This window comes from Halichoeres trimaculatus, unplaced genomic scaffold (genome assembly GCF_033239565.1).
Source record: "Halichoeres trimaculatus isolate MK-OKI-2021-1 unplaced genomic scaffold, fHalTri1.1 fHalTri1_scaffold_20, whole genome shotgun sequence".
NCBI lineage: Eukaryota > Metazoa > Chordata > Actinopteri > Labriformes > Labridae > Halichoeres > Halichoeres trimaculatus.
Genome location: NW_027437198.1, coordinates 21,061,651 through 21,074,848, shown reverse-complemented (window position 1 = coordinate 21,074,848; position 13,198 = coordinate 21,061,651). Strand labels below are relative to the sequence as shown.

Here is a 13,198-nt window from a genome sequence, read left to right as displayed (position 1 = left end):
ATCAAAACCATTTATGTTTTTAAATGTTCATGTTTGTATCTGCCTCAAAGGTCAGCACCAGCCACAGTCTACTTAAGTTCAGGCTATGTGAGACTCCAGTATGATGATATGTTGATGTTATACTCAAGTGTCTTAAGTTGGTAAACATGTACACCATGATTTCTCAATGAGCTGTAAAAAGAGGAAAATGTTACGGTTCAAGTGTGTTTTCTAAATCAGGAACTACTACAACCTGAATCAAGTCTTATACAAGTTTTTACCAATGATGTTTCTTTTAAATGAAAAACTGCATGATTGGCAATGGGCAGTATTTGGATGGGTTCAATTTAGACCCCTAAAGAACTCAACTTGATTATTGAAAATGACAAAGCCAAAGGAATATCTCACTGATGTATACGCTAAACTCAAAGTGTTGGGTACCTGAGAGGCATGTTAGCCCTGATAGAAGCAGAAATCAAACATATGGCTCCAATATATGCTTTGTTTCACTGCTAAAATTCCCTAAAACACTGGGAGGGAAGTTGTGGACCAACAGGATGTTGGCACACTTGGATTGTTAGATTTGTATCTGTTGGTATCAGGTTAGTTTCAACACAACAGCTCCATAGGGGAGGGCTCATTCACTCCAGATGGTTACAGAAAAATATGCTCAAGTAGGAAAATCCACAGATCAAATATGACAGCAAAACTGGTTTGTTTAGTGCCTGTAGGAGAAAAATATATTTAAAAAAAAAAGAAATCACAAAATAACATGAATAAGGCCTGAGGATTGAAAGGAGAGTTCGCACCATCACTATGTCAGTTGTAATCCTTTCAGGGGGAAATGATTTAAGGTCCAGGTTGTTTTTTATTTTTATTTTTAACAAGTTTACTGTGTAACTGAATAAATTCTTAACAAACTGAATCATTTAACCGCATGTTAAAAATGCATTATCCCATATCGTAAAGTTTTATTTTTGCCAAAAAAATTGTTTTTAATTTAGGTTACCCTTACACACCCTAGTGTAAAGAACTGTTTATAGATGACAGATGTAAATAGTGTGTCGAGTCTTGTAGGGTTTCTTTTATATCAACAAACATGGATTTATGACAGAGATAGGTCGGATTTTGGAAGCAACTAACATCTTTGTGTCTTAAGTAGGTTGAGTTCAAGTGTAAATGGTTGATTAATATGTGACTTATATAATCTGGTTTATTATCACTGAAATTTCAATAAGTTGGATTCTGGCAATTGAATGAGGATGCATATTGTTTTGGGGGATATTTATGATTTTGTGTACATGTGAAAATATCAAGACTTTTTGTGCTGTTAAATAAATTCTCTCCTGATTCCTGACAAATGTATTCAGTCTATTTACTAAGGTGATGTTTACAACCAAGACCTCTCAAATCCAACAATATGATGTTCTGCTAGTACTTCCCAGTTTTGCATGAGCTCAAACCACATCTTAACTCCAATTCTAGCAAACTGGTGATGATAATTGTGCCTTTATTGCTTGTCACAATTGATTTTAGACGCTTTTCCCAAAGCTAAGGTTTGTTCGTTTTAAACAAACGCGGAAAACGTCGAGTGTTCTCGACAGTCGCCGATCGGTCAAGCTCAACAGGTATTGTATATTCACCGTAAAGCCCGGGGAAATACAAATATCCTTGAGGTTTATGTATTCAGGATTGTTTTCACTTACTTCCTCGTCATACACTGTGGACACTTTCTCCACATTCTGACCTGTTTCGGTGCTGGGCGGAAGTTGCATCGTCTCAGTGGATACCAGCAGGTGGGGCTTGTTTAATACTGAATGTGTGACAAGCGTAATGGTGCGTTCAGGGGATCCTCGTAAAAGCAAATTATTTCTCACTATTTAAGCAATTTGGAGAGAATAAATTCCAAAGCAATTAAAATTATTGCATAGATATTTTAGTTTTTAATCATACAACAAGTACCATGCTCCTGCTTTGAGTCTCTGTCGCGGAAATGGGAAGAAATTGTACACGGAAGGCAGTATACATTTTAAATCCATTTTAAATGATACATTTTCTTCTTTACTAACATTCGCTTAAATTTTGTACCCAGTGGCTCTAGCCTATAACAAAAAATGTTTTCATGTTCAGCCGTACTTCTCTGGATTTATTCGCGTAGACACGAAGTCGCGTAACGTCCGAGAGCACTTAAGAGCACCAGATCCTCCGCTAAGCTAGTGGGTAGTTAAACGCCTCCATCCCAAGGAGAGGACAGTGTTATTTTTGGTTAGTATACGAGGATTTCATTCCCAGTGCTGCAACAAAATGTTGAATCCACAAAGATCTTTGTCGGAGCTCCCTAAGATGACCGCTGCCAGTCAGGTGGAGAGAGCTGTTTTGGTAAGCTTGTTATTTTTCTTGCCCTGCAAAACAGACGCAGTGCTGTTTAGCTGAACGGTCGCTGTCTTTCTCATTGAGCCCTCGGTAAACATAGCATGTACATACCCCAGCTGAAAATAATCCCGGGTTATAATGATGCCAAACGTTATTGGTGTGCTGTTAGTTGAGAAAGAGTGTGTGTGTACCATCCTCGCGCCACCATGCAGGTGCTGTAGCCATGGCTCGCGCTGTCACGGTCATTCTGTGATGATGTTGAGGACAGACGGGCCTGGCCAGTGGACCTCGGTAACAGCCAGTATCATCACTGGGTCTGCCCTCTGTCTGCATTGGTGAACAAGGACTTTAGTGTTAAATGGTATATTAACTCAGGACACCTCATTTTGAGACATATAATTATGCAAACAAACAGAGCTGAGCTGTTTTTATTAAGAATGAGAAAACACCCAGCCCTCAATTTTTGATGATTGTGGGACCCCACAGGGTTTGTTTACCTTGCTGATTTTGAAATTTGTTTTAAGTTTTATTAATTTTCAAAGATAATTACTATCAAGTTTAATTTGTCAGTTAGTGTACCCAATCATAATACATTTTAAGGAGTAAAAAAAAATAAAAATTGAAATCAACATTTAAAGTTCCATTGCAGGACTGCTGCCATCACACTGTTGTAGTTCAAGACTGTATTAAGTGTACTAGTATTCTCAATTTTGGCACCTTGACTGTCTTTCCTGTTTAATTGGAGCAATCCATGAATGGACAAGCATTGCTTTATACGGTTCCAAAGAAAATAGTATTAGGTTTTTTTTATTTAACAATTTTAAATCTTAAAAAAAAACAACAACAACAACAAAAAAAAACCAAACAAAAAAACACACTTTTTTTCTTAAAGTTAAGTCCTTCATTTTAGTCTTTGATTAATAATTGGGTTGGGAAAAAGTTGAGATATCTGATCCCCTGAGTAAATCTTAAAAGATGACTCACATGTGATGTGCATTTTTAGGAAAAGACAGCTCCTGATTTAGTCTGTAGACATCACCATCATCATTCAACTTTTTCATATGGTCTGGTTTAAAACAAGCAAACTAAAAATCACAAAAATTTGAACCATCGAAGAACCGCAATTTTAGCCAAACTGGCACCCCAGAAAGATGTAAAATAATCGATTAAGGAGAAAAGCATTTCACCCAAGACCTATTGCTCTACCTCTGTCCTTACAGACTGGTCGCCATGGTAGTGGCTCTCATACCGTAAATCATACTTTGCTGTATTGTTTACTTTAAAATGCAACAAATTTACACAGTAAACATCTTACGGTTGTGAAAAGTATTGAATCCAACTATTTTGGCCCCTGAAGTGAGAACAGAAATGTGTGTTAAAACAACTTAAGCGAGACAGAAGGCCATTTAAATAAACTTACATGCACCTAAGACTAAACCAAAAGGCTGAACTCACTCTTTTCTGGCAGTCCATGGGTCAACCAAATAAAGTCACATTTGTTCAAAGTACAAATGACAGTGCAACTGGTTACAACTGGTTTCTTCAAAAAATATGTGGCCATTTCTTCAAAAAACACAAACTATAAGAGAAGAGACAAGAGGTTAAAAAACTAGATGCTAACAGTGAAGGGATGAATTGAACATAAGATGACAGAAAATGCTAATTTCATGTGTCTCATAGACAGAATATGGAACTGTAGTATAAAAAACCTGTTCAGAAGTTTAGTTTTTTGTCGCTTTTTTCTACAGGCTCTCACACTCTTCTAGAAAAATCTAGGTTGCTTGTTGTTCCATGTTTATGTTTACACTCATCGGTCACTTTATTAGGTACACCTTGCTAGTACCGGCTTGGACCCCCTTTTCCCTTCAGAGCTGCCTTAATCCTTGATGGCATAGATTCAACGAGGTACTGGAAACATTCCTCAGAGAGTTTGCTCCATATTGACATGATAGCATCACACAGTTGCTGCAGATTTGTCGGCTGAACATCCATGATGAGAATCTCCCGTTCCACCACATCCCAAAGGTGCTCTATTGGATTGAGATCTGGGGACTGTGGAGGACATTTGAGTACAGGGAACTCATTGTCATGTTGAAGAAACCAGTCTGAGGTGATTCCAGCTTTATGACATGGAGCGTTATCCTGCTGGAAGTAGCCATCAGAAGATGGGTACACTGTGCTCATAAAGGGATGGACATGGTCAGCAACAATACTCAGGTAGGCTGTGGACTTTAAACCATGCTCAGTTGGTACTAAGGGGCCCAAAGTGAGCCAAGAAAATATCCCCCACACCATTACACCAGCAGCAGCAGCCTGAACCGTTGATACAAGGCAGGATGGATCCATGCTTTCATGTTGTTGACGCCAAATTCTGACCCTACCATCTGAATGTGGAGCAGAAATCCAGACTCATCAGACAAGGCAACGTTTTTCCAATCTTCTATTGTCCAGTTTTGGTGTTGCTGTGTGAGTTGTAGCCTCAGTTTCCTGTTCTTAGCTGACAGGAGGGTCACCTGGTGTGGTCTTCTGCTGCTGTAGCCCATCTGCCTCAAGGTTGGACGTATTGTGCGTTCAGAGATGCTCTTCTGCAGACCTCGGTTGTAACCAGTGGTTATTTGAGTTACTGTTGCCTTTGACATTGAAAGCTTTATTTTTTTTATTTTTGTAGGAGGAAGAATTCAACTGGCTGCTTAAAGAAGAGGTGCATGCTGTATTAAAGCAGCTTCAAGATGTTCTCAAGGTAAAATATAACATTTTATGTATTTTGATTAGGCTGAATGCTGTGGTCTGCCTTTTTGGGAATGTGTGTTTATTTCAGCCTTTGTGTAGATTTTTGTGAACATCAGAGTGAAAAAATGTCTCCACTGATGTTAATGAAGTTTATCTGCTTCGTCTGGCCTCTGTCTCTTTTATTAACAGGAGGCATCAAGACGTTTTTCCTTGCCAACGCCAGGTTTGGAGAGTCAGCTCAAACAGGAAAACTTCATCCTTGGCAGCTCAACGTAAAAATCTTCTCATTACATTTTACATATCTAACTCCATATAATACACACAAGCCAAAATCAGTGAATGGTAAATTTCAGTTCCTAAAGGGAAGTTTGAAATAATTAATGTAAACTTTTGTTTCCAGCATGGACCAAGTGAAGGGAGTGCTAACTATGCAGGGAGAGACTCTGACTCAGGCTGTGAGTATGATTAACTGATGGACACCCTGTGTGTAAATGAAAAACTGATCTTTGTTCATGTGTCTCATGTTAATCATTCTGCATTTTAACAGGATATAAACCTAAAGGTCTTGAAGAGCAGCCAAGTGCTGCACTTTCAGTTCAGAGATGACAAGCACTGGAAACTGCAGCAGGTAAAGTTTACAGGTGTTTAACTCCACCATGACCACAGAAATAGAATATGTAGACAAAAAATAGTTTTCAGTCATATCATTCAAGAATATCCCTACCTTTGTCTATTTCCAACTCTAGTATAACAAAAGAAGTGTAACTATTGCATTGCCATAAACACTGCAATGGCTTAAATTTAATGAAGGCATGCTCTCATACTGGCTGCTCTTTGGTCACTTGAGGTCTCATTTCATAAATCCAAGCTCTCTTTCAATCCAGATGAATTAAGTGTGAACATATGGGTTGATTCAGAGCTCAAAGCTCTTCTTCTGGCTCACAAAATATTGACAAGAACGGCTCCTGCCTACCTGGGGTCCCTCTTCCAGGTCTATGCTCCTTCTCGTCCACTAAACTTGTGAAAGATGCCTGGTGCTCCCAGCCCAGTGCAGCTCCAAATCTCTAGCCAGACTCTTCTCCTCTATTGTGCCCAAATGGTGAATGAATTACCTAACTCTATACGATCCGCAGAGCCCCTTTCTACTTTAAGAGATGTCTGAAAACTCATCTGTTCAGGGAACACTTAGGCCCTTAATCTGAGCCTTCTCCTCTTTGTCCTCAGGGGTAGAATGAGTCAGAAGGTCTCAGACTCAGCTCTTAGTGAATTTTCAGCACTAATTACTGAATGTTGTTTAAGGTTGAAGTTTATTGTTGCAGCAATTGATTGTGGTTAGTCGGCTAGATTATTCTACATTGTTCAAAATTAAAAGAAAAGAAAATAAGTCCTGAACGTAATGGCAGTACCCTCAGCCAAATAACTTAAACCACTTTGTCGCACTAACTAAGTTTTCCTTCCGTCCTCCGTTCTTGCTTGTGTTATACGTTGCTTTGGACAAAAGAGTCTGCTAAATGAAACCGTAGAACCGTAGATATAGAATCAGCTTATTCTGAAAGTCATTGCTGACATTTAGAATTGACCTTCTAGCTTAAATATACTGTTGCTTAGCTGTTGATAGCCCTGAGCAGAAAGTCAGTGTTCAAAGCAAGATGAGAAGCAGGTTCAGCAAAACTATTCTTCATACATTTTGTGATTTTTTTTCTAAGTTGAAAACTTTAAATGGAAACCAGTTAGAATTTTCTTGTATGTAGAAAACCAAAGTTTAGCTATTTAAAAGCTAACACATTTTGGGCGTTGCAAGATTCAGTGATTCAACATTTCAGTTTTACATTGGAAAATGTGTTGAATTGAGCATCCAGAGCTATCATTTTGTTATCAAAGAGCTATCAATGGATGTTGCTAAAAATCTGATTGGTTTCCTAAAAAAGATTCATAGATAGCCAGAAAATTGATTTCATTGCCTAACTCTTGAAAATGTAAAATAGAAATAGTCTTTTAATGGTTATTTCTTGATTTAGCTCAGGTAATGAAAACATGCTTAAAACTCTACATTTGTTTGTTTTTGTTCCGTTTATGCTGAGGTCATTTGGGCTAGCACAAATTTACACATAAAACTATAAAGCTTGTAATGCAAGATTAAAGAGGGGTCAAATAACTTTAACATCAGTTCTGAGCTCCCATGAATTCATCAGACACATATAATCTTCTGGATAATATCTCTGTGAGCTCAGATCCTGGCTCTTAAATTACCCCATACCCCTTGTTTCTGTTCGACCATCAGATCCAAGATGCCAGGAACCATGTGAACCAAGCCCTCCAACTGCTCAGCAGCCACGACGAGAGCTACCACTTTAAAACAGGAGCTGAGGTTAATAAGGTTTGTATCCTCACATGAGCAAAACCTTTTTCAAGTCAGAAGAGAACAGGACATGTCAGTCTGTTTGTTTGTTATGGTGACATTAGCTCTATGTTTCCATCACGGTCTTAGCTCATGGATGCAGTGATGCTCCAGCTGACTCGAGCACGAAACCGCCTTACAACCCCCGCCTCCCTCACCCTGCCTGAACTGGCCACCAGTGGTCTGATGGTACAGGACATTGGACAGTACACTCTGCACACATGATGATTTTGCACACAGTAGTGTAGTGATGTCGTTGTGATTTATGTGCAATGTGATTGTCATGTTCATGTGGTCACACTAAATGAGTAAGAAACTATTATGTGTAAATACACAGAAAACTATTCGAACATGACAGTTAACTTCTCTTCATTGAACATTTCTGTTTGTCTTCCTTCATTGCAGAAAATGTTTTCTCCTCCTATGCCCGGGGATGTGATGGTCAACTTTTACATCAACTTGAGCAAACTGTGCCTGACTGTCTATCAGCTTCATGTTTTGCCTCCCAACACCACAAAGGTCAGGACGTGTGACTGTGCAACATTTCAGGAAGCAACACAGAAAAAAACATCATGATTTTATGTTTTGATTTTTATCTTGATAGAACTTCAAGCCAGCTGGAAGCTCAGTGTTACACAACCCAGGAGCCATGTTGTACGTCCTTTCTTTCTGGAAAACTACATACTTGTTTTTTATAAATATGTGTGTTTTTTGTCTCACAAGGGGCCCTCATAACTCTCTTGGTTGTTTGTGAATATTTTTCCACCACAGTGAGCTCAACAACAACCGGTTTGAGGTGAGCCATGTTCACAAGGTGGAGTGTGTGGTGCCATGGCTGAACGATACGCTGGTATTCTTCACCATCTCCCTGCAGCTCTGTCAGCAGCTCAAGGATAAGGTTGGTGCTTTTTTTTCTAAAAAATTTTTATTGAACATTAAAGACGGAACAACTTAACTGATTCAAATGTGACATAACTTCCAAAGGCTTCACTTACAAACATATAAACATCGAAAAGATCTAACTTTATTTATACTTAATAATAAGGAACCGATAGAGACAGGCAACAGCAGCACATACTGATGTCTTGTTGTTGTGCCAATCACAGTAAAATGATAATAATAATAGTAATAATAACAACAACAACAACAACAACAATAATAATAATAATAATAATAATAATAATAATAATAATAATAATAATAATAAATAAATTGATAAAAATAATGATAAAAATATGCATACTTGTTGCAGGAAGAGCAAAGCAGTGCTGTAGGCAGGCCTTGTAGTAATCTTTCTTTATTCGTTTATTTAGCAGCAACATTGCAATTGTACATAGTCACAAAAAAAGAAACTATTTGCAGCTGATGCCATGCAAGTGGCCATGCAATCACATTATGATAACAGAGATACGAATGATAGAATCAAGCAGATGAAGTTGAGCAGCTGATTTAGAACTAAGTTGCTTACTGAATTTTTTATTCTTTTTTTGTTTGCTCGAGACACCAGGATGAAGAGTGATGAGATAATGTTCTGATTGGTAATTGCATAAATACATTATATTAAAACATGAGTAGTTAAAAAAAACATGTTTTATACAAAACAATATTGCCTGTAACATTACAATGACAAAACTTACTATCAGCTAACTTCTAATTAGTACTATTTATACTTTTTTTCATTTATTTAATTTATTTGTTGCTTGTTAATCGTTTAATTTAGCTTTGGTAACATGGTTTTTAAAAAAGTAGGTCAAAAAAACAAAACAAAACAAAACAAAAAACTTTGCACTAATGAAGCTTATTTTGAATTTGAATTTACAAAAGTGACCACACATCCTTGTTTGACACCAGAAACAGTTTGGTGTCATGTTGTGTGCTTTGGTGTTTCAAGAACTGTCTGAATAAAGACAATATGCAGGTTTTAACTTTTTAAGTCCTCAAAGACCAATGAGTCACTCAAATGCTGACATATTTACTGAACTCTGATCTTATTCTGATCATATTTCTCTTTTATTAAACGGCTGAAGAGTTTCTCAGTTTTCAGCTACCGTTCTGTGTCTGCAAAATAAAATGGAGGTAGCTAATGAGTTGTTTTCTGAAGATTTGGTAAAAGTCAAAAGGTCTAATTAGAAACCTAAAAAAGGGGGTTTGCCACCTGATAAATATCAAAAAATAAAATAAAAAAAAGTATTTCCTAAATTACTTATCTAATAGCTAAGATATGCTTAGCAATTATAGCTGAGCTGCCAATAGCTCCAAAACAAACATATCATATTGACCATGACAGGACTTCTGGCTGTTAACTCTGTTTGAAGATAACATCATACAAAATTTTCATAAAAACTTCAAAAAAACAGACATTCTAGTTGTGAAGCATACTTGGTTTTGGTAAAAGTGCAAAAATGTCAGGTTAATGTCTAATTAACATTAATTTGTCCACAGAAAGGCTTCTTGCTGTAGCGTGGTGGCATCCATGGCGTATGAGCTTCATTGTGGCACACTTCTTGCCTTGATACCATTAAGCTGCCCCGTTCATCCTTAACCATTTGTTGTTTTTTTTCTTCTTGCAGATCTCTGTTTTCTCAAGTTTCTGGAACTACAGACCTTTCTAATCCATGTCTTGTCAAACTCCATCAAACCAGTCAGAACCAAACTACGCCCAAAAGTGTAAAGGGACATCAGGTTTTTATTTCCTCATATTTAATATCCAGCCGTTCAGTTTCAAGTGTTGCATGATTTGCTGAGTGAGCCTATCAAACCATCAGAGACACTGATGTACGCCATCCCTGGTTATGCTAGTCCTGCTGACTGACTTCACCTGATGTGTACTCTATCCCAACACAGACACAAAAACTTAGTATATGAATGTTTCTGATTTTATATATTTTTTGCTACATAGGCATCTTAAACTTTACAGATATTTAGCTTGTTCAAATTATTACGTTTCTGGACACTTTAATTGCTCAGGGTTAGAAAAGTTAAAAGATATTTTGTTTTGTTTTTGGGAAAACATCAGAGCAGATTGATATTTTTATTGTTCTACCAGCTTTAAAAGGGCATCTGATAATGTGTTCATGGATCTATGGGTTCTGCTAAACCTGTAGTTTGTCCCATCTGAGGTAGTGGATGGGTTGGTAATCTTTAAAGATTTACATCTCCCCATCACGCTGGAATTGAGTAAAGAGAGCCCAACATAAGTTAACTACCACACTACACACAAGTTAGTCCCAGTTTGACTTCAGTTTAACTTCTGGCTAGCTATCATCAACTTTATTTCACATGTCCTCACCTAGCAGACTATCATACGCTGTGAACGCATCAGTTCAGAGTTTATCTGATGTGCATTTCAGTCCACTTCCACTAGACTGTCTTGGTTTAGGTTGGCATCTGAGCACAATTCCTGTGTTTAGTGCCCTGAGTGAGTCTGGACTTAAAACACCCACAGTTTGATTTGACTCGAAATGTGGAGTTAGGAAGAAACAAGAATCCTCATGGATGGACAATTACATTTCTGTTACATTACATGACGTGAAAGATCCTTTGACAGTGTCTCTTAGTAGAAGTAGCCGCTGTGATGGTTTTACGTTTCAAGTTTGGCATTGTAGCCGAGGCCGTTAGCACTTTTTGTGATGAAATTTTGTCAGGTGGGTTGATAGAAATTACAGCATCTCTGTACCAGAATTACCTTTCAAATCAGGGAGCCAGGAAGTGTTTACTTTGCGGACATTAATGTGCATCTAAAAGACCCAAAAGAGCAGCAAGAGAGCCTGAAACTGTTGAGGAAACTTAAACCAGAAAACAAACACAGAGTTGATTTAACAGCAATAAACAGGATTTCATTCAAAATTTCATTTTTTACAAGTGAGGTCTCCAAGAAAACAGGTGGAAAGATTTCAGATGCATGGTAACAGTTAATGATAATTGGAGGAATAGTTCAGGCAAACTGTACTGCTCAAGCCAGTCATTGGTTCGTTAGAGTCAAAAGAAATACATCATCATCTTTTGGGGGAAAAAAGACCCCTAATTGTACCAATTCTACTTTTAAGTCTTACATGACTGAGGTCACCGCAAAGGGAAGGCAAGATGTCTTAAGGGAAACTTATTGCTGATAAAGGAGGCAAAAGTAAAACAGAAATGTGCCCACATTTTGAAGTCATCTCACATTTTTCTGAACTCAGGCAGTGAAAAATAGAGTCTATGAAGCGTACGTTCCTCCTAAAAACAGTTTTAGAATCAGGATGTGTGGGATAAAAGAGGCGCAATATATACAGCTGAATCAGAAATACTGATACAAAAAATCTATACGTTGAAAATTTGTCACAAGCAACTTCAGGTTTGAGGTAATGAGGACATTCGCAGTTTAAGATTTGAAGACCCTCATCAGAAAAAGTTGTGTGATAAATGTGTGTTGTGGAAGTAATGAAGATCGACACTATACTAGCATATCCGTGAAACTGAGCTTTGTTTACATTTTTCTGTATTTTTCAGGCTCTTTTGTTTGTGTACTCTTTGAAATATCAGTGCTGTCTGAGAAACTAAATATCACCAACTGGAAAAACTGGGAATAACAACTACAGTATAGCTTACAGCTTGCATCAACAGTGATAAAATCTGAGCTTTATTTTGTTATTTTTCCTGTTTTTGTTAACAGACACTTCACATTCCATGTTCGCTATTGTATAAATATGACAAGATGATAAGCTACGTTCTCGTCCGTATATGTTATTTTTGATTTCAAGTGTTTGTCTGCTTTATTTCCTTATTTATTTGATACTGTTTGCACATATTGATTTAATGTAAACCAAACACTAATCAAATCATGAACAAATGAAACTATTCCAGTAAGTGTTAATCTTTTTGAAAAACTGTCTATCATGTAAAATGTGGAAAATATTTATCTGATATGTCTGCAATAAATATATTCTTAACAATAAGAGGTGAATGGTGGTGTTGAGCTCTTTGAAGTCATTATGATTTGAGATTCTTGATTTCTGTATCCTGGAAACAGATTGTGTCTGATATTGGAGTCATTTCTACCCACAGTTGAAATTCTGATGAAAACTGATCTTTAATAGAATAGAATAGAAGAAACTTCATTTATCCCAGAGGGGAAATTCAGAAGTCACAGCAGTAATAAAAAAACAAAAAAAACAAAAGTAAGATGGTGTATAGAAAGGGCAAAAATGTCCATAAGAAAATAGATGATGACAGCTTGTCCATCATTATCCAGTTCAGCCAGTCTCCACCTCTGAGCTTCTTCAGCAGTCTGTTCATGATGCTACTCTGCCCTCTGGTATTCCCTCTGTTGCTGTGTTAGCATGGCTAGCTCGTCCATCTTATTAGAGATAGATCTTACGTTCCCAATAACGATGGATGGAAGGACAGGTCGATGTCGTCACTTCTTAGCTCACATCTGAGAACCAGCACGTCGTCCTCACCTCCTTCTCTTCACTTTGTAGGGAAACATTCGGCCTTGCACCAATTAGCACTGACATTCTACAGGCTGCTAACAGCTGATTTCACTTGTAAACAATGCGGACATGGTTACATGTAGGATCTCCAGACAAACACAGGAGCAAAAATAGTAAGAAATCTCACCAACAAATGAACCATACAGAGCAATGACCCACTCCAAATGCAAAAATGATGAAAAAGAGACGAATAATCACAAGAAACGAGCAAAGGAGAGAGAGTTGCTGCAACAGGCAGCCACAACAG

At 37.6% G+C, this 13,198-nt stretch overlaps 1 protein-coding gene across 1 annotated transcript; it reads left to right on the top strand.

Moving 5' to 3' along the window:
* Positions 1-2,169: 2,169 nt before the first annotated feature.
* rogdi (rogdi atypical leucine zipper) lies at positions 2,170-12,344 on the top strand. Its single transcript, XM_074697182.1, has 11 exons — positions 2,170-2,358; positions 5,021-5,092; positions 5,272-5,354; positions 5,483-5,537; positions 5,630-5,710; positions 7,364-7,459; positions 7,571-7,669; positions 7,886-7,999; positions 8,085-8,134; positions 8,252-8,378; positions 10,051-12,344. The coding sequence occupies exons 1-11, from the start codon at positions 2,284-2,286 to the stop codon at positions 10,090-10,092; spliced, it is 894 nt and encodes a 297-aa protein (XP_074553283.1). The 5' UTR covers positions 2,170-2,283; the 3' UTR covers positions 10,093-12,344.
* The last annotated feature ends 854 nt before the right edge of the window (positions 12,345-13,198 follow it).